This window comes from Gymnogyps californianus, chromosome 4 (assembly GCF_018139145.2).
Source record: "Gymnogyps californianus isolate 813 chromosome 4, ASM1813914v2, whole genome shotgun sequence".
In the NCBI taxonomy this organism is placed as follows: domain Eukaryota; kingdom Metazoa; phylum Chordata; class Aves; order Accipitriformes; family Cathartidae; genus Gymnogyps; species Gymnogyps californianus.
The window spans coordinates 12,314,622-12,336,584 of record NC_059474.1 but is presented as its reverse complement, the minus strand read 5'-3'; the positions used below and the strand labels follow the sequence as shown (position 1 = coordinate 12,336,584).

At 38.7% G+C, this 21,963-nt stretch overlaps 1 protein-coding gene across 1 annotated transcript in view; it reads right to left on the bottom strand.

Moving 5' to 3' along the window:
- The window catches only part of ABLIM2 (actin binding LIM protein family member 2), a 74,423-nt gene that overhangs the window by 15,877 nt on the left and 36,583 nt on the right, over nt 1–21,963 (bottom strand). The window contains exons 8-13 of the mRNA XM_050895368.1: nt 21,799–21,919; nt 13,049–13,102; nt 7,939–7,991; nt 7,169–7,316; nt 1,338–1,396; nt 1,022–1,024 (exon numbers count right to left, since the gene is read on the bottom strand). Of these exons, the coding sequence (XP_050751325.1) occupies nt 1,022–1,024; nt 1,338–1,396; nt 7,169–7,316; nt 7,939–7,991; nt 13,049–13,102; nt 21,799–21,919 (438 nt within the window). The remainder of the gene's footprint in view (nt 1–1,021; nt 1,025–1,337; nt 1,397–7,168; nt 7,317–7,938; nt 7,992–13,048; nt 13,103–21,798; nt 21,920–21,963) is intronic.

Here is a 21,963-nt window from a genome sequence, read left to right as displayed (position 1 = left end):
TTAGGTGGGACAAATGCTGCCATCTGCTGCTTTCGTATTACATTGCATGGCTTCAGCCTACAAGCGCGGCCAACTCCACTGCTGATGGAGTTTGCTTTGGCCTCATCTGTGTGCAGCCTTCTGATGGCTTTGGTGCCTCACCAGCGCAGCGGCTGGGCGCAAGCTGGTCCCTCGCTCGCTTCAGGTTACTGGTAACAGTTATTCTGAAAAGTCAGAAAAAAGCTGTTGACTCATAGGTGGGGACAGGTTTATCTAGACCCTTTCAAATTCCTAAATCTCATTTGATCAAGTTGCAGTGCCACTGGTTCCTTCAGAGAGGCATTCAAGCAGTCAGGTATTGAAGCAACGCGGGCACAATTAGTCTTGTAATATTAACTCAAAGGGATGGACATTTCAGTAGCTACTGAAAAATTCATTTAGCTACTCTCTGACAGTTGCTTTCTTGTGACCTTCCAGTGACCTGCAGTTTGACTCTCTCACTGGGGAAGTTTAATCCTCATGTACTTTTGCAGCTTTCACATCTTCCTTTGGAGAAAGGAGGGAATTTGAATGAGGTCCTGTCCATGTAATTTAGACACAAATCAAGCTTCAAAATGTAAGTGCACGTGCATCTATGTATTGCTGACTTATCACTATTAACCATAATGGGTTTGTACCTAAAAATACAAGCCATGAACTGAGAACCCATAATGCTAGATGCCAGAGAGAAAGAGAGACCACAGTGTCAAAGATGCCTTTTTCCTAGACTTACAAAAACTATAAAAAAGGATTAGAAAAAGAACGCCTAGTCTGATCTGATCATAATTTTGTTACACATTTTGCTTTCCGGATTGCTGCCTGCCCTACTCTCTATATTGCTCCCTCCTCGCCTTAAAAGTACGATGACTGTGTGTATATATACATATATATATACATACATGCATACTGGAAAAAAACAGAACAGATGGTTCAAGAAATGCAATGGATGTGGGCTGCTCCACCTTTCCTCTAAGATCATTACTTGCCTAATTATAGGCCTAACTCTCTCTATCATTAATTCAAGCCATACTGTGATCTATTAATATGTGCAGCCTGTACATTTTGGACCTTCGTTTGTTTTGGGAGGAGAATCAAGATTCCTAATGCTCATGATGCACACAATTAAAAGGAGAAGCCTCAGTCTGTCTTACTCTTGCAGACAGACAAACTGTAACCCACATAGGGTATGAATCTGTCAGACAGGGCTGGCAGCCAAAACACCTTTGAAGTGTTATTACTGTGTAGATTTTCAACTAGTTACTGAGCTGCCTATTTATGATACACTATTGCCTGGAGAATGCATTTAAATGTATACCTACCTGATGTAAGCCATTCTTTCCATAGCCAGGTAGAGAAGCAGACTTAGAATATGGAAATCCTGTAAAAGACATAACATACAGCTATATTTTTTGTAAATCCTTTACAGCCTACTAAAACACAGAATTCAAGAAAACATCCAGAAACAGCAGTTACAAGATCAATATGTACATTCTATTAACGGGATGAAATATAACTGAGCAATGCTCATCTTTTCTCCATATTTAATGTACACGAACATGTGTAACAATATCTATAAATAACAGCATGCCAGGATGCACTCACCTTACCGGGCATGATGTGAAGAGAGTTGTGGGACTCATGGTATGGAAGCCTTATGCAGCTAGGTGATGCAAAGCAGATTTGAGAGCTTGTGAAATCTCTGCCCTCCGACTTGGTGTTAAACCATGAATTGAAAATGGGATTAAAGGTACCATCATTTTAGAGTTACATCACTTCTGATCATGATGTATGTGGTCTGGTTTTGGTTTTGTTTCTTAAAAAAGAAGGGTTGGTATCCTACCACTTAAAAAAAAACACAAAAAATTTTTTGCTCTCTTTGAAACTTCTACTGCTTCAAGTGGAAGAAAGCATAAACGAAGATATGGCAATGGATAAAGTAAATCAGTGAGAGTATAAACACTCAAGAGAAAGAAAGTTTTAAGATAGACAAAATTGGCAAAGTGGTGTTGCCATGAACAAACTGGATGTAATATGGTGATGAAACTGTGCAGTCACTACGAAACAACTGAAGAGCCTTACTTTTAACACTGAGAGTCTAATAAGAAATTTTGGAAGTTCCTTTCATCAGTGAAACGACAAAAAGTGTTTCAGATTACTTTTTGGTTAATAAAAATAATGCTGTATAGAAGTGACAAGCTGAATCAGTTTAAATTAAACAGAAGATGAACAAACACATGGGTAATAAACATTCTTGATTCCAGCACAGGGAAACTTTGATAAATTGATGCAAAGAGTTACAGAAGTCAGTTAGCTCAACGAACTGAATGTACAACGCTTCTTTCTGTCAAAAATGTTAGCAATCTGTGTCCAAAGGGGAAGGCAGGAAGGGAATCCAGACCCCACTGGATTAATAAATACCCTACGGAGATGATTAGGAATAAGCATACAGAAAGAAAAAACAAAAGATGGATCAGCAAAGAGCTCACAATGTGCTGAGATAAAGTGAGAACTGCCAGAAGTCAAGCTGAGTTAAACACTGAAAATGATATTAAAACAAATAGCAAAAGGTTCTCCAGCTATCCAAATAAAAAGAGAACAAGAAAAGAAGAAATGGGATCACTGGGAGTTATGCTATGTCAGTACACAGCAGAGGTGAAAGACAACCTAGGTAGGACTCCAACACTGAAGGAGTATTTCAGCTCCATTTTTAGGAACAAAAGGTAGAGTACTGAGCAAGGAGGGAAAGCTAACGGAATAAGGGTAGGCCAATGAATCACAGTTGTGATGGAAACATAATTCAAAGCACTTTATGTACTTAAACAGGGAGCGATAAGCTCACATCAAATTGCAAGTCCAATACCTCTTACCATTGGAGAACAGCAACTATAGTTTTTATATTTAAGAGGGGAAAAAGATAATGAGGAGCTACCAGTTTGCTTCCAACAGAAAACTTAAGAAAAGACTGAACAAAACCATCAAAATAAACAGAAAATCAATTATATTCACATAGATTTTAATTGGTTTGACATAAGTTAAAGACACAGTGCCAGACTTGCTTGGTAGCTTTCTTTGTTAGGAGAAATGACTTGTGAACAACATAAATTTTACTGGATCTCATCTAATTTGATATCATTACAGTGTTTGGTATTTGGCTGCACATGGAATTAAATGCAAATCTGGAGCAGATGGAGTTTATCAGAGGAATTATAGGGTCAGTAGGGAAATGATGAAATGTAAGAAACAGGTAGTGAGAACTGAGCAGAGCTGATAGAGAAAAGTGTCAGCATGGACTGGTGTTGAGTTGAAATTGCCTCATGTTTTCACTAATAATCTGGACACCAAAAATAGTAGTGGGCTAATAAACTTTGCTGTCTACACAAAGTTATAGAGTACTGCCAATGTAGAGGAGGATTGGGATATCATAAAGAAGTGGGATAACCTTGAACATTAGAGTAATAGAAATGGGATAAAATTTAATAATTCATGGGAGAAGTCATGCACTTGGGGACTAATAAATACCCCAAACTTCTACTATTTAAGCTGAGAGCTCATAATTTGGAAATGATGGGGAAGGAGACAGGCTTAGATATACAGCTCAATCACAAGATGACCTTGAGTTGCTAATATAAGTGTAAAAAAAAGCAAAAGCTGGAAATGTCTGTCCTGATACTTATAAGACATGGAAATAACCGTATTTTCAGGCAGTGACAGGAGATTCTGGAGGAATCCTTTGTGCTGTTCTTGTTCATCAGTGTTCAAGTGGGCTAAATTCACTCCACCAGACCAGTGGCCTACAGGATAACTGGGGCAATGAAAGCTCATCACAGGAAAGAAGGCTTGATAAACGTGACTTATTTAAGCTGGTAAAATGAAGATGATCTATAAAAGCAAGAGATGTTTTAGAAACATAATCAACCACCATCTGAGAAGTGGTATAAACTACGAGCAGAACTTTTGTTTTCAGCCCCACAGGGGGTTTCCACGTCTGATACAGGGACACAGTGATGAATACTGAATTAGATGGATCACTTAGCTATTCCAGTTTGGAAACTAGAAACTTATCATTGCCTGTTATCTGAATGGTAGTGACACCAGAGGGCAAAGAGTGTAATACCTGTGAGACAGAACGAATATATCTGCAAAACTATCATCTCTCCTCCTGCCTGGAAAAAGATGCTGGTGTTGAACATCAGTTTCTTGGCCTCTTGGCTACAGAGAAGATGGGTGAGACAGTTTCGTTCTAGCGCCAAATACTACTACTCAGTTACCAAGGACAAATGCACTAAGGTAAAGAGCAGTTCGAAAACAAAGACAACTCACTTCAGCAGGCAGCAGCCGAGGAGCTGCCTCCCCGGCTGCCCGGCCGGAGCCACAGCCGCGGCCACACGCGACATCGTGTGGCCGGCTGGAAAAAAGCCAAGAGGCGAATAAAGCCGACACAGCCCAAAACAAGCTAGCAAGACCCACTGACTCCAGTGGGAACTGCAATTCACTCAGCTTCTGTTTCCCATGAACTTAGCTACAAAGTTAAACACGTTTTATTTTGCTTCTTTTTTTTTTTAAGATAAAGGAAAAATATAATGCTAAAAGCCAACAACCACATACTGCTCATTATCATATCCAACTGCAGTTCTAGCATTACAGTAAATTTTCTGGAGTAACTGGCCAAGATAAAGCAATCTTTCTCTCTAATTAGGCACTATCTGAACATCAGCTGCTCTCTGCATGGATACGGCTCCTGCTTTTTCCAGTATGACATTCACTCTAACCTGGATATTCTGAGGTTGCCTCTTAGCACATCAGGGACACATGACAGCAAGGGTTACAGAGCTCGCTAGATGTCCGCTTTCCTAAATATGTGAACACTTAAGATCATGAATTACAGTAAATGATCAACTATTAAACATCTACATATACAGAAACAAGCCACATTTACACAGGTGGATGTAAGGAGATGCAAGCTCCACTCTAGAAGCCTGCTAATTACACAAGCCTCATACTGATCTGCTTTGTTATTACATGTATTCTTCTGGGCATATAGCTAACATAACGTGGCTAAATATCTTCTAGAGCAGAATAACCCTTCTCTGGTTTGCTCAGAGGCTGGGCAGATGAACGCAGGGCTGTTTGCATAGTATGTTTGGACACATGACAAGAGATTCGCAGTCCGATGCCTGCTAACCCCCTCCACTCTGCATGTAACCACTTGGCACCAAACCTATATCCGAAAAGTTTCTCTGATACTCACTGACTATGCCACAGAGATGGGGCTGAATGTCAGAGTTCTCAGCCATAAGTGCAAGAGGTAGAGAAGCTACTCTTCCATGGCCAACGGGGCATGTGACAGACTGCAAATATTCAGAACTAAATAGGGAAGCACTGAGTAGAGAAAGAATTACTTAGGATGTCCAGAGGTATTAAAACAGTAAGGTGGCTGAATAAAATCATAAGGAAAGGAAAAAAAAAAGAAATGTAAATGTCAGGAAAAGAACACTTCCTCAATGTCATTTCTGTGTAGCTGCTAATTGGGTAACAGGGCCAACTTTCACAAGAGACAGAGAAACACTGACAAAAAGCAATGGAAAATGAACTACACAACCTATATTGTATTGGCACAGAGGTGATACTGACCCTGACAGAGGTGTGAACCATCTTTTGCATTTCTAGTTTTAACAACTCCACATTCCCAACATAATAAAAAAACATGAAAGAAATGCTGGTATAGAAGAATGACAGGTACAGCAATATTCTTATGAAAAAAATTGACACCATATGTTGTTCCTGTGTAACACAGTTCTTGGTGTGATACATGCTTCTCCCTACTTAAAATTTGCATTCAAGGGCTATTCTCTTAATACATATGTAGAAAAGCATCAGATCAACTCCAGAAAGCTTCCAAACATACTCGACGTATGCATTACAATGAAAGGTTTAGGTGTTCATTTCTGGGCAATGACTTACAGACGTTAGGTGTGTGAGGTGGTCAGACTTGGTTTCCCCTGCACAGGAATCCTACAATACACCTTGTGCACATGTATGCGATGTCTGGTGAGGACTAAGGAATCAAATCCCTTCAAGTTAGACCAGCGAGACTGATGATCCAAAATAACTTTTCTTCTTTATCTTGTTACAGCCTTGTGACAGACTTTGTAGCATCTGTTTTTCCTCTTCCTCGCATAGCTAAGCCATAATTTCCTTAATATAAGTTGATGGAGCCAGCTATCACATTACCAAAATGCCCACAAGACTGACATCCTAGCCCTGCTGCCGGACATGCCTCGCATTGGATGCATTCTTTTGGAAAACTGCTTCCCCAACTTGTTTACCCCAGATGACCTGCTACTGCTGTATGGTGTAAAGTGGAGGAAGCAGGGAGAGGAATGGCCCAGTTATCTGTTAAAATTCCTTTAACCTATTTTCTGTCATTTATGTAATCTAAAAGTAAAATTCAGACCCGATTCTGATGACCATTTCCTTCACTTCCTGACTTGCTGAAATGTGGAGTAAGAAATGTGTAGAACGTGGTTTTGGTACTGACAGCTAGCATTGGCATATGGTCTTCAGATCAGTATTTAGTAACAAAATTACCCCATTATTCCACCTGGAAGATTTCTGTGAACTTATAGGTATAACTGTGAGCGGTAACAAAAAATGCCTATTCTAAGTTAATCTTTGGAGCAAAGTGTTCTTTATGCTTATCACGATATAGAAGAAATGGCTCCACCAATATCCAAAATACATAGTTTGTATCAAGGAATAATTAGCACAAGTCAACAATCTGCCTGATACTACCATCCTGTCTATTGAAAATAGATAGCATATAATAAATAGGCACTTTTATGTATTAATGAGGGGCAGGGTTTTGTGGTAAGGAACCTCCGCTCTCCAAAGAGACAATACAGTTTCTTTATACAACCAATGCTGCTTCTTTCACTAATATGAAACTATAAATAGTTTCACTATCAAAGTCTGAAGGCACGGAATGCCTACAAGCCATAGCAAAACAAACTGACAAATAGGTGTAATTATGATAGAGAAATGAAGCATAAAGCCAGCTAGAGAGCTATGCGGACAAAGCTGCAGCAGGGCCACCTTCCTTTGCCACACTCCTCCTCGACAGTGCCGGCGGGCCAGGGGATGCAGTACTCACGGGAGTAGCCGGCAGTCGTGCGCTCCTGCGCCCTCGGGAAGTTTTCTCTGTCAGTTCCAGCAGTAAGAGACAGGGACCGTGTGTCCGAATCTGGGGAATTAGTTCTGGTGTCCATATCCCCCTTCAGAATAAGCCAACTGGTCTTTAACTAGAGAGAGTAAAAGCCTGTTACAAGATTCAGGATTTAACATCTGAATGCAGTTCTCCTACTCCACCTGTCTAGGAAGTCTTGTGAACTGATTGTATGTTTATGCTCATTGCAACTTGTACCATCCTTTATCAAATTACAAAAGTTGACTGTATCATGACTTAGACATCACAGCTACCAAAAACTTTTAACTTTCAGCTGGGCTGAGGACAGTTTCTCTGTTAATTAAGCTGCCCACTGCGCCCCACTTTAGAAAATGCACTATGTCATTTTCTTATCATTAATCTGCTGTTAACATTTTTCTTGTATGTTAATATGCACCCTAAGTAAAAGTCTGCAGGCTTAGCTGAATCACCAATGTATATATTGAGACTGAGTGAAAATCCATGAACTTATTGCTCTTAATCTCAATATCCCTACTTCTTTCTTTACTGTAGAATGTAGATTCTAAATCCTCTGGGTGAGAGATTAAGCTTTTCGATACCTTCTTGGAAAGACCTAAAAGTAGTAATGATTATTTCAGTTGTATGAAAGAATACCTTTACATATGAACATGTTTTAAAAAACAGTTGCTTCAAGAAAGATCAATAAACTACTCCTTTTTGTTCTTTCTGATCATTACCTTCTTACTGTCCTGATCCAAACTTCCATCCTCCCCTTCTGATCTTCTTGCTGCTGGAAGATTAAGTTGATTTTAAAAATTAGAACAGATTACATCTTTTTTGTCTTCTGTTTTGACTGTGGTTATGTTCCAAATAGTTTTAAGAGGGGAAAAAAAAACCAATTAAAAAAACCAACCCAACAGTGCTTGGCAGGAAATTCGATGTGTAGAGCTATGGTTTCACAGAATTACTTAAAATCATTTTGAAATTATTACAGTAATACTCATCCTTCAGGTATATAGTGAATTTAGACAATCTATTTCTGCTGGATTTTGAACCTATCTTTTTAGGAAGAAACTACTTTTGGGGAATGATTGGTGGGAAAAAATCTACATCATAACTTACGGGCAGATTTATATGGTCACTGCACACAGTGCAGTCATTTCCCCATTCTTCTGTGTTACCATGACCATGAAAATACATATGGTTACATAGATATTTCGTGGTCTGCACACCTGGGCCTCCTACGTTCCCCAAAAGGATAGGCAATGATGGTAAAGAAGATAGGAACAAATTTGGTATTACCTCTTCATGAAATCTGCAAGAGAGGCTGTGTCAGACTCTAAAATTCACAATTCTTTGACCAACCACTTTTCTGACTATATTGCCCTCTTAAACAGTCTTTTAACAAAAAAAATATTGGTGATATTTTACTGTTGGTTTATTTCCTTGTAACTTTCCAACTTGCTGAGAAGAAAACTCAAAACTGAAAACCTAAAAGCTCTTCATTAGATAGTTCCCAACCATCAAATATGTTTTCCCTTGTCTTTTATGTCTCAGAGTATTGTTCCAGACACTGAGTTACATCTCAGAATCTTACAGAAAGATTTTGTGCCAAATTTCACATTTCAGATAAATTCCCAAAATTTGAGACTTACTTGCCTTTGTATCACTCTATGTTGTTTTGGGGAGAGTTTTAATGGTACAAAACTGGAGTAATGCAACGATCTAGCATAATTTTAAGCCCATGAGAAATCATCATAACAAGGGGGTTGTCTGCAATGCCTGAGTAAAAGGGCAACACAAGAGCCCCATGCAATGCAATGTAGCCAGAAAACATATTTATTAATAATAAAAATAGTATGATAATACAAAAGTTAAGGCTCAGATTAGATTCTCAGAGACAGTGGTGGGGAGGAGATTAAGTTGCAGTGTTAGAAGTCCTGCAACACTCCCAGCAAGTTAGGAACAACTCTGCCCTCTCCGTTTCCCAACCAGCATATTTGCATGTTTACCTGCATGTAAACAACATGGGCAAAAGGCCACCACCATTAGCATTTCAGTGCTGTTCTGTTTCATTTTCTGGTGCCATCACACAGCTCACGTCCAGACCTTAACTAGTTTTGTTGAGGAGGTGATACTTAAAAAATGACAAATTGCAGTAAGGACAAAATCTATGGGTTAGAGGTGAAAATCTGTAACTGTAGAGGTTTTTTTTTCCTCAATTTAATGTGGCAAAACAAAGCTGGGTCATAAAATAAAAACAGCATTATGAAAAAACTCAGTTTTCCCAGTTAGCTAATAGCATCCTGACGAGGGCATTTTCCCATGATGGCAAGCTGCTTCTCTGAGAAATAAATAGAAAGAAATAGCCATATATGACAGATGAAGAATAAAGTCCCTACATTGCAAGGACTTAAACCTGGTTCACAGATATTTTGGGAGCATGCCCTAAATCACCAGTCAACAAGTTTTTCCAGGTTATATGTATGGATCTTGCTCTCACTAAATCAGAAATCCATATAGAGAATCTGATGCATTTTTGGAAATTGTTTTTGTTTCAAGAAGATGTTTTCAAAGGAAAAAAACAAGTTTAATCCAAAACATTATTCAGAGATTTCAAATGTTCCACAGGATCTTGAGAGCATCTGACTTCAAAGAGATGCAGAAGAGTACAACCAAAATCAATAGGGCCATGAAGGCCTGCCCCTCCCAAGTTCCTGAGAAGGCTTTATACAAAACATCATTAGCAGATAAATCCAAGTGGCCTGAATTTCATCAGTACTGAGCATTAGCTTCATCACTACAAGGGATACTTGGTTCTGCTGTGAACCCCAATGTGAACTGCATGTTTCACATGGTCAGTGGTAATATTGCCAAAGAGCAAACCTCTTTATCTTTTTTTTAAACTTTGAATGATGTTCAAATATTTCTGAAACATGAACACACACAAAAGAACGACCACGCAGACTCCCACACTCTTCACTTTCCGACCCCAGCTCTCAGCCTGATCTCTCATATGTGCCATTTTTCCACCACCTTTTTTTCATTCTGAAGTTGGGTGTTTATAATAGAAACACAGAAGCTGTAGCTACAGCAAATCTGTTGGGCACTGCAGTAACTGAAACCTTTTAAAGCCAAATGTTTTGGAAGAGTTTCTTGCACTTCTTGTTTTAAAGAACATTTTTGTGCTTGTTTGTTCAAACTTAGTCTCTTCAACGAAGGAATGTTCTCTGGCTCCTTTTCAGCATGTATTAGTTCAGTGTCCCATTATCTTGAGGAGCTGAATCACCAGCTGCTCATGTGTTCACGCTTTAGCTGGGAGTTCTTCCAGAACAAAAGGTAAATTTTATTTATTTTTTTATTTTAAATTTTATTTTATTGGAAGGAAAGTTCATTGATTTTTTTGGTTTTTTGAGTTAGAGTAAATTATGTTTTGCTCTTCAGTAGAAAAACAACGAGCATGTATTTTCAACACAATCTTTCAGAACACCTATAGTCTATAAAAGTAAGTTTAAAATATATATCCTTGTTAACCTATAAAGATTGCTGACTCGATAACTTAATTCTCTGCTCACTCCAGTGATTACGAGGAACAACTCCACACAGCAGTGCAAAACTGACATAATCCAGACTTCGACTGCGTATCTGATGAACGGAAAATTGATATAAAAATGCCTGGCCTGGAAGAAAAAAAGCTGCTGCTTAGAATCCTCTTTGCAAACCAAAAATATCTATAAAACTAAATGACGCAGCCAGGATACAGGACACCAGAGCCATATCATCAGCTTGTGTAAATCAGTGAAGCTATGCTGATTTACACCAGATGATTGTAACTTTGCATTTGCTCACGATCTTACCAAACACCACTACAATATTCAACTTTTTCCTTTGTCAGTAGTTTTTTGCTCAGCTTGAGTACTTGCCTCAAATGATTCGTATATCTAAAGACAAGAAGGAATTAGAGAGATTGGGCAGACTATAAGGTTGGCAGACTACACTACATCAAGCACTAAACCAAACAGATACTATCTTTTTGCCTGAGAGGTAACATTAGTTTGTCCAAGATTAGGATATTGTGAGCAGAAAATGTCTATCAAAGACCAACACATAAAGTGCACTGAAACGTCAGCAAGTCTCACTTTGCTCAAAACCATACCAGAACAACCACAGAGGTTAAGTCTGGATGATCTGAATGTGCAGTTACTTTAGCATGAAGCACCAGGCTGACTCACTCAGTTGGGAGACATCAGTTGACAACTTTCTTTCTCCTATTACTGTATCAGACCTAAACTAGAACTTCATTCAAAACAGAAATAACTGTCGTTTTCCATGAAAGAGAGTATAAAAATAACTACATAAAAGCATCATTTTTAAAACTATGTTAATTGAGTATTTTAAAATCAGTTAAAGTCCCCTGTTACCACAAAAGAAAAATATGTAAAATGTATTTGCACTGTTCTGACCAAGAAGGCAGTGATGTATCTGCAGTTCCCTAACCTTTCACTCAGGGAAAGTTATCAGCTATCAGCTAAAGCCAAAGTGTGGGAGAACAGACACACAGAGCTTTCTCACTCTTACGTACAACATGGGAAGTCACCTCTGTGCGGACAGTGCTGCAGAAGGCAATAGGATGGGAGGAGTTGCGCTCCAACAGAGACACTGCTCACAGGCACAGCCTGGACCTTCCCTTGCCATGAAGAGTGGCATAGCTTCGTTCTCCCACCTGTATCCCCAAAGATACATGCTTTCATCCCCAAAGTGCCTTAGCTCACAGTGTGATGAACATCTCTCATTTTATTCTCTCATTCATTCCCAAGCAGGGGTGCAAACATGATTAAAATAAAGTTTTTGGTGTGGGCCAGATTTATATCACATATTTTATTTTTATTTTTGTCCTTTGCTTCTGAGTACAGGAGTACCACAGTCATGACTCTTTTAATCAGAAATATACTTCTGCACTTTTCAGGCACCCTTATTGCAGCAGAAGCCCCACATACTTGTTTCCAAAGATTAACAGCAGAATTCAGTTTAGAAAAATGAATTCCCTATTACTAATCCTGTATCATGAACCAAGATCATTGTCAAACATCACTGAGAACACAGTAGGCACTGACACCAACATGGAAATTGCATTGATGTTAATTAGTGAAATATACAGCAAAAATAATAATAGAAGAATGCAGACTTCACATTTCTATTTTTTATATTTACTAAGGTCTTATGTCAGATTCTCAGTGGCATAAAACATCACATACTTCTTTCTGCTGTTTAGAAACTCAGACAGCAATCTTGCTGCGGGGTCTACCAAAGGTTTCCCAATCACAGCTTGCCAATGTTATCAGCTACTGAATTTGTTCCTAATAGCCATGGTGTGACTACATTTGTTCTTGATAGTTTACAGCTTGAAGAACTTGCAGATGAAAAGTAGATATTTCATATACACCACTTATCAGTGAACATTTTTTTCCCCAGCAATGTAGAAGTCAGAATTATTTACAAAAACTAGATATCCCAAGGCACGGTCTGAAAACAGGAGAGCAGCCTTCAACAGTTACATGTTTTATATCATTCCATAAATAAGAAAACTGCTTTGAAGTTAGTATCAGCTCTAAATTACCAAGACAAATCAAAGTATCATTATCCCAGTTTTAGAGAACTTACTGAATCCTTGGACAGCATGTTACACAAAATGCTATTTCATTTTCATGTTACTTTTTTGCCTTTTCTATTTGAGATTATAGGGACATAATGAAATGCAAAGACTACAGCAAACTAATTTGGAAGTCAATATGCATTTCTTTACAAAGACATGTAGAGAAAACTGCAACAGAGAAAAGCAGACTGTACCATGCTGTTTGTAGATAGGAGGTTTCCTATAGATGTTATCTTTTACGCCAGTGTCTGAGGAAGGGGAAAGAGAAAGGAAAGAACAAAAGAGTAAGCAAGCAGTTCAGACCATGCTGCTCTTGTCTCCTCTCAACAACACTAAAATTGCAAACACTTCAGCAAAGACCATGCGTTCATTCAGTAGTTTTTCATTCACTGGTTATTACAAGAGAATGAAGCTTTATCCATCATCTTTATATATTTAAAACATTGGCTATACCTACCTATGCAGCATAATCCACCCTAACTCCCTCAAAATGCTTTAAGACACCTTGAATGGCATCCATTTGCTGAAATGTAGGTGGTTACATCTGCACTACCAATGTATACTTCATAGACAACAAAGAGAAACTGGCCACTACTTAAAATAAAATTCATATACAGGTACAACAGACTACTATAACAGTCACGCTTGAAAAGAGACTTTCTCCATTAATTATGAAGAAAGCGCACATGTTCAGATACAGATGTTTATACTGGAAATGCCCAATATTCTTATAGGAAATCCTATAGTTTGTCTATATTTTAAATTGTATAGCTAACTTGGCCTTCCAGGAATTTTTTGAAAGCCCACAGAGCCACAGTCCAGGGTTCCCATATCATGTTGTACAGACATCAGATTTACTTAGTACTATAGACCTGAGCAGACACAATTCCTAGTTATGGTGTGTTTACAGAAACGTTAACCCCAGAAGCTAAATATAAATAAACAAACTATTCCACTGAGCCGGTAGATGAGCTTAGCAGTCAAAAAGCTAAACAGCGTGGACATAAATTTAGTGTGCTTGTTGACTGATGTGAACTTGAAAACAATATAGTACATATGAAAAGACACAGCCACAGTGAGCTTTCTGGAGTTCTAAAGTCTTCCAGCTATTTTTAAAGTCTATGTTAATATGACTCTCTAATTCAGAGAGTAGATGGATAAGGAAAAAAACAAAACCAAAAACCCCTTCAGACTTCCCTCCTGCACACAAATTCAACAGACCTATGCAGCCATGGCACTATAAATAATTGTATCTTTGTAGGCTTAATAACATTTGTCACTGTGTGCCTCCTGTAATGCAATTTTTTTTAATATACATAAGCACACAGCTCTCTAACTCCTTTAATTCTGAAGTTTAACAGGTAACAGATTTTCACTTATCAGACAATTTCTTCTCTTGCAGTTCAAAATTCACAAATCAATGCAAAAAAAAAAAATTACACTCAGAAGAGAATAAACAGGTGCCAGCAATTGAAGATCAAAAGCTAAGCAGTGAATGCCTACCTGGAATATGGAAATGCCTAGGAGCCTGCTGATAGACAGAAGGTGAAGATTTGCTGTCTGAGTACATGGATAAGCTTGGAGTGCTCCGACCACTTTCACTGCCTCCAAGGGGAAGAGCAAAGAAAGCAGATAAAAGAAAAAATGGAAAGCAAAGTAGAGTATTTCAAGCATAAAAGCTTGTTAATGACTTGTTAATCCAACAGTTTTAAATACATGGTTTTCGTAAAACCCGTTATTTTTCAGCACAGTGTATTGGCTCAGTCTCTAAACACCTCATCAATAATGAATATCTGATAGATAATATCAGATTAAACTGCCCCACTTTGAAACTAAAGCTTCTCTTTTAACAACACTTTAAAGAAGAAAATAAAAGGATAAGAACATCCACAATCTCGTAATGTGTTTTGCATAGCCTTAACTGAGTAACCTATCAAGTTTTTTAAAAGTATAATGCTATGGCTCATGGCCTGCCCCTGAAACCAGTAATGAAACCATTCAGTAGTGTTTAAATTATCTCAAAGCAGGACTAGACCAAAAACCAGATGTTACAGTTAAGTGAAACATACCTGCATATATCAGTGACAAAAACAGATGTTGAAATTTGGTTCTTAATTGCAAACTTTTCCCACAGGTAACATGCCACAGCATTTTTTACTTATGCAAACAAGGTTGGATTATCAAGTCATGGATCTATAATGCCATAGTCACTTCACCAAATTTCAAAATATACATAGGATTGATCCGTATTCATTTTTCCACTTGTTTTGTCAAATGCTCATTAGGTGCCACTCATTTCCTCTTAGCTTATTTCCCCGAAGCACACTCTATGGCATTATAGTGCTGCTTGGCAAACAAAAAAGTAAAGCTCTACTTTTTTGGGACTTGTAAAATCCTATTAATTTACAGCACTGTTAAGCAACTGGAAGCCAAACATGACATTTATTCTAACATAAAATGGTTGTTCATTCACTGTTATTTTTTTAGTGTGGATGGAGCACAAATTTAATGGCTAGTAATGATGAAATTATAGCAAGTTTTTGGGGAGTAAAGAAAGTGCAGCAGCTCAGAGCACTAGATCTGTAACTGAGTTCTGCCTTCAGGGAGGGGAAGTTTTATAACCATATAACTACTGGATTACCATAACTGTCTAGGCCGTGTCCATGGTGGTGGTCTCTGCCTCGGTTGACAAGCAGTGGATGCATGGTCATCGGTTTGTCACCAAAGCCAGCCTTGACATGCACCACTGAAGTCAACTGGGTAGTGTCACTGAGTTCAACGGGAGCAGAAACAGGCCAGACGAGGTCAGAAGAGCGTGCTGTGTATCTCATGACGATACACTAACTAATCCATTCTAAATTTTGTGTCTGTTATTTTCACAGTTGGTGAAAAATTAAAACTCAAAAACTATTCAGCTGTTACCACTGTGTACTCAATAACAGTGATTTTTCGTTGAAAAAATGTAAGCTGAGCAGTTGAGAAACTGAAATCACAACTGCATGTGCTAATAGCCTATGGACCTTCCAAAAAGTAAGGGAAGAATTATGGAATTACTAAAAATCTGGTGCATCACCACCAGCTTGCAGTCAAGTTGTCCTCAGACAAGGAACCAGATGGTTATTCAGTTTCTTGATTCCCGCTTTGCTCTTGGAAGGAAAGAAGTGGTGACAGGTTTTCACTGCACATTTATTAACTCCCTCTTTCTTTGCTGCTTGCTCTCCAGATGCTTGGCCATCCCTACTAAATGGAAGAAGCCTCAATGTCACTTGCAGTTCGAATGCAAAGAGCAGTGGTAGACACTTACTTAAGTAAGGTCCCTTACAACTCCAAAAACCTTAAAAATCTTGTAATGTCATTCATTCAAATGTGATGTTATTATTGGAATTTTTTAATTTAAAAAGAAAAGTTTTCAAGTGATTTTCACAGTGTATTTATTCCTCATTTACTTAAAAATTAGCATATTATTAAACACATATATTCATATACGACCTGCATGAATAATCACTTCATTGAGCAGTCACCCCAAGGTGCTGGTATCGTACACACATAGAGAGTACTTCTTCAGGGATAGGGTAGAGTGTGAGTGAGGAATCAGGAGGAAGCCTTGATTAAGAGGAATAAACTCGTAAGAAAACAGGATGCAAGCACAAGTACCAGGGGACAGCAAATCTGCAAACTGCTTGATGCAAGGATCATCTGTGTGGAGCAGTTTGCAAAGCCATCACCTCTAACTTGCTCAAAAGGGAAGAATTAAGGATGCAATGAGGGAACAGGTTCTTCTTGCAGCCCACTCAGACAAGCTGATGAACATTTAAACTTTAATTCTGCCACTGATTTGGACAAACACACAAGAATAGTTGTATTTCACATTTTGCATACAAAAATAAGTATTTAATGATAAAGCAAACTGAAGACCCATGTAGAAAGTTCATGTGTAGGAACTACAGAGAGTCATCTAATCTAGCCTCTAATTAAAATCTCTAAAATGAGACTTTGCCAAGAATTTGTCTTCTTCACGGTTTGCCTGGTATACACTAAAGAAGAACTTCAAATAAGGTCTCAGAGAAAATACAACTACCAGAGAGAGCGATTTTTCAGACTTTTGGTTTTGTCTTCTGCCACAAGCAGCTGCAGGCTGTGATCTGCTCTACTGGTCAGCGCAGAGCAAAAAACCAGAATCATGAACTCTTCCCTGGATTTTGTTTAACTTGGAAAGAATCTAGAAAGGCTTACTTTGAACTTGAGTGTCAACCACAAAAACTTCCTTGTGTCTTTTGGCTGCTGACAGGGTAGGCTGCTCTTTTAACTTTGTGTGTGTGGAGCCAAATGACCAGAGCTCAGACTATGCTCCCTTTTCAAGGGATTGTCAGGAAAAATATAACGTTGTTTATACCTCCTTCCTAGTCAGCTTCTATCTTATCTGGGAGGATGGGAAATTTGATAACAAGTTACAGTAAGAGCGGTCTAAGTTCGGGATTGAACAACAAACAGATACCACTGGCCTAATGAGGGAGATGTCAGAGCCTACTCCCGAAACTAGATCCTTTAATATCTCTGCACATGGTGCATTAAGCTAGACAAAGTTTTTTGAAGTTTGATGACTAATTCTTTTCAAGCTTTCAAAGTCAAATAAATGGGCTTTGGAAGCTGCGCTCCTACACTAGAAAGGCAAGATACTTTCCGCTACGTTTTAAGTAAGCATTTTTTCAACAGGGCTCAGCACGGCCTGTACGCTCACTGACCCCATCACCTCAAGAGGAAGAGTTACACCAAGCGTAGGTACTTGGAATATCACACCCTATGATTTGCAAGGGCATGAACTGTGAAGCTTTCTTGAAGTGAGGCTGCCACAGGATTTATTTTGAAGACATTCTGAAGACAAAAACCCTTAAAAGAGCACAACCAAACCATTTGTCTGCATGATAAAGAATAGTTCATCCTATTACACTTCATGGGAGATAGACTACAGTATACTGAAGAAAGAACAGGAACTCAGTAATCATATTTTTCACTGGAAAAATGATGAACCATGTCATTCTCAGGAAGAATATGATGCAAACTCAGTGAAGTCAAAAGGAGGATTCTGCTTGTTTTAATTTCCCTAGGGTAGTAACATTTCTGTCTCCTGGAAGCTTAAAGAAATATTTTTTATGACGATTGTGGAGTGCTGGTTTTACAAAGATTACTTCTAGTATTATTAAGCAGTGTATTATTTTTGGATTTAATCAATTTTTTTTAAATGAGTGTGATTTCACTTTTTTAAAACTGAAGTGGCAACATTAACCTTGGTCTGCATACAAAGCAACTATTGGTACAATCCTACGCTTCCCACGCTAAACACTTTGAAGAGAAAAAAATAGCACACTGACACTCTCAAAAGGCTTCTCCAGATAAGGAAAAAAATACAGTCTGCAACTCAGAGAAAAGAATTTAGAGACCTTGAAGAGGATGGGGGCAAATCTTCTGACTCCTTTCGGACTGAGAAGTTAACTCAGCGTAAAACAGCGGATAATCTACACAATCTCTGCAGGGCTCAGGATTACCTACATAGGAAAATTATAAACAGGCTTGCCTGCCTCACAGGAGCACTGTGAGGCACTGTAAGCTGCTGCTTGCAAAATATCTTAGCTCCTTGACAAAAAGTGTTGCAGAATTGCAAAATACTATAATTTTGATCACAGTACTAATAATTGTTTGGGCACAAGGAGCTGCCACTTGAGGATTTCTTCCTCCAAACAGCAGCACTAAGGAATTGCTGCTGCTCTGAGCAACAGCAGGTAGTGCTGAACAGAAACTCATTTTAACAGGAGTGCTGCTAAGCAACTGCAGGCGGGCTTTCGAATAAGAGCTTTCCATACAGTGAAATTGTGCACTGCAGCACACAAAAGAGGTTTTTCTTACTCAGTACATCAGGTTGGATAATATCATCCAAATTTAGAGGACAGATCAAAAAACTGTTCAAGCAGTGCCTCAGAGAATACCAGGGTGTGTGCCAGCCTTCCAAGAAATGGGGGGGGGGGGGGGGGGCGTGACTGCTTATGGTTGTGGGAAGGAGCTTTGCAGGTAGACTTTAAAATAGAAACAAACAGTTTAATTACATCAGCTTTTTTCTCCAAAATTTTCTCTCGGGGATCGTATTTGGAAGACTCGAACCTGATTCTGTTCCTGTTTATACCAGTGAAATCCAGCTGACTTTGGGCAGAACTGTTTCTGGATGCATTAGGGCCCAATGAAGATGCATTAGTTATTTTTCCAAAGGCAATGAGTGCCTACTATTCACTTGGGTTTGCAAGTCTGGTTCCTGCAGAGGGTCACTTCCTTTTCTGTAATGGTTACAACGGCAAGAACAGTTTTGCTTTATTAAACCAAACAGTACATGAGAGTCAAGGAATAGGCATTGAAAATGTTTGCCATTCGTGTCTCCTCCCCGTTCATATTGTTACTAGAGAGGACAGACTCAGGGGAAGACACACGTGGTAGCTGAATGTCTTTTCTTTCTGACATTTAACTAACTAGCTAATAAAAAATAGCCTTTGCCTCAAAGGTTCTTGGCATTCCTTGGTACTGTCTCACATCTGCAACATGGAGGTCATTAAAAGTTAATATCAACTTCCAAAAAAATTAATGGCAAGGATATTTGTTAATCAGTACAGCTATATTAACCAGCTTATCATCTGGCATAATTTTTGGTAATGCTACAAATAATATGAAGAATATCTAAATGTAGGTTAGAAGGTTAGATAACTGATCATCCAATGTTGGATGCAACGTATAAGCTTGTTATATTTATTTAGCACCATCAAAATAGACTAAACACTGTATTTTAGAGCAAGCAGACTTTTAAATTATTCCCTCCCTCATTTTCATTATAAAAGCTAATTCCTTCCCTCCACCCCTTTGAAAGACACTTAACACTCACTGAAAAAAAGCAAAAATAAAACAACTCATACCCACACCCACTCAGTTCTTAAAACTTACACAGTACATCAAGAAAGCACTTGCACAAAATTAAGACAAATTTTATCCAAGTGGAAGCCATGCTTGCACAGACATAAAAGTGAAACACATCTGAATAAGTCTACAGTATCACAGCACAGTTTTGCATTCCTGGACCTTACCTTTGAAGAAAGGGATGTAATGATGTCTGAATGTAGATGTAGGGCTTGGGTGTTGGGGCAGGGAGATGCAGCTACTGGTACCAAGACTCTGAGTACCAGCTGGGGGCAACAGAGAGTAAGTGAAAATAAACTATTTAGTTCACTTACTGAAAGCCACAAATTACAATGCCATCCTTTTTTTCAGGAACATTTTCCTCCTGATGCTTAGAAAACATATAGTTTATATTTAAGACTTCATCTTTCTCTGGTTATTGCTAAAAACATCACAGTGGCCATATTATGCGGTTGGCCAAGGGACATGGGCTTTCTGTAGACAGAAAGAGTATCATATAAAATGCTGATAATGTAATGCATCAGAAAATATTCCAGAAAAGGCACCACAAAAAGCATAGCTGCACTCAGGGGAAAATTTGCATATTCAAAAGCTGCAAGAGGGAATGATATATGCTCATAATGGATCTAATGAAATGAAATGGGGAGAGCCTTGTCTCTGCTGAGAACTGTGCTATGAGTGGGTCCAGTTCTCACTGCCGTCGGTGCACACTGGTAGGACTTAGTTCACAACGCACCAGGGCACTCAAGTGCATGGCTAGTTTAAGCATTTGAAGAAACATCCTGAAGTTATTTGAGCTCTGAAAGTTACACATGTGATTAAGTACTTTGAAAAACATTCTCAAAAGTCATCTTTGTTTGCTTTGTTGTAATAATGTCCTGATAACATATTTTGGAGGACTAATGACAATTATTGGAAGTGCCAATTATGATGACTATCTTCTAAATTTTCAATGAAGTTGTAAAACATTAGAATTAATTTGGAATTTCTTTTGTCTTTCCTCCTTGCTTTAACAGTGTGCAGCTAAGCTTAAGCATGACACAGCTGCCAGAACTTCAGCGGAGACTAATCTTTCCTCTCTTTAATAGATCTTTGATACTCAATTTCATTTCCACTTCATCCAAGACTTTATGTAGTACAAATATTCAATTCCTGTAAAAACTGTTTCTATTACCCATAAAATTTTCATTTCCATTGGGAAGACTAAGAACTCCCAATTTTCCAAACTAGTTTATAATTATAATGTATCCCCAACAAAATTAAAAGACACCAAGAAAATAATATAAATGCTCTGTGTTCTCCACCCAAATGATGGAGTGGAGAAAAATTAGAATGAATTTTGAGCAATGTAGTTGATTATTTCCAAGGATAAAACTCTGTACAGTGCCCAAATATGAACGGGCTTTTGTAAGGGACTCCCATGCAAAGATCAAAAGGAGGTGATCCCTCCTCTCTGTGCGACAAGAGCACAAACACAGCTGCTATTACAGCCCAAAGTAAGCTTCTCAACTAAAGCAACTTGGCCTTCAAAATCCAGCCACTAGAATCACTAGTCACTCCTCCAGCTCTTGCACTGTGGAGAGGAGACATGGACCGTAACCCTGCGGTACAAGAAGGGATACGACGTCACTCAGCCACCCTCTTGGCTTTGTGTGCATTCACCGCTACCATGCTGCACCTTGAAAGAGCTGTGGATTGAATGCGTAGCTTCAGGCAGGACAGGACTAGGATTAAGTCCTTTAAACTGTTCTATCTTCTGTTTACAGATATATAAAATCAATCTTTCTAGATGCCTGTTTTTGTTTTCTTAGATGCTCATTCCTGAAACACTTGTTTCCTTTCTCCCCATGGGACTCCCTGTTCACAGTAAATAAATCACTGCAATGAACTGCTACTCCACCTTAAACCCCTGTCTACTGGAGCCTACCCTACTTACAACGTAAGACAAAGTAGTGAAAAATCTAGAGAATAAATAAGGCTGCTTTTCAATTACCTGGTCTGCTGTAATGCTGAGGAGAATGGGAGGTTGGAGTGTAGCGACCATAGCCCAGCGAGCCAGCAGAGCTAGGACTTGACGTCCTGTACTGCTTGAAAGATCTGTCATCTTGGTCACCCTGAGAGGAAGAGAGGAAATATATGTCACTAGGGAAGAGAAATT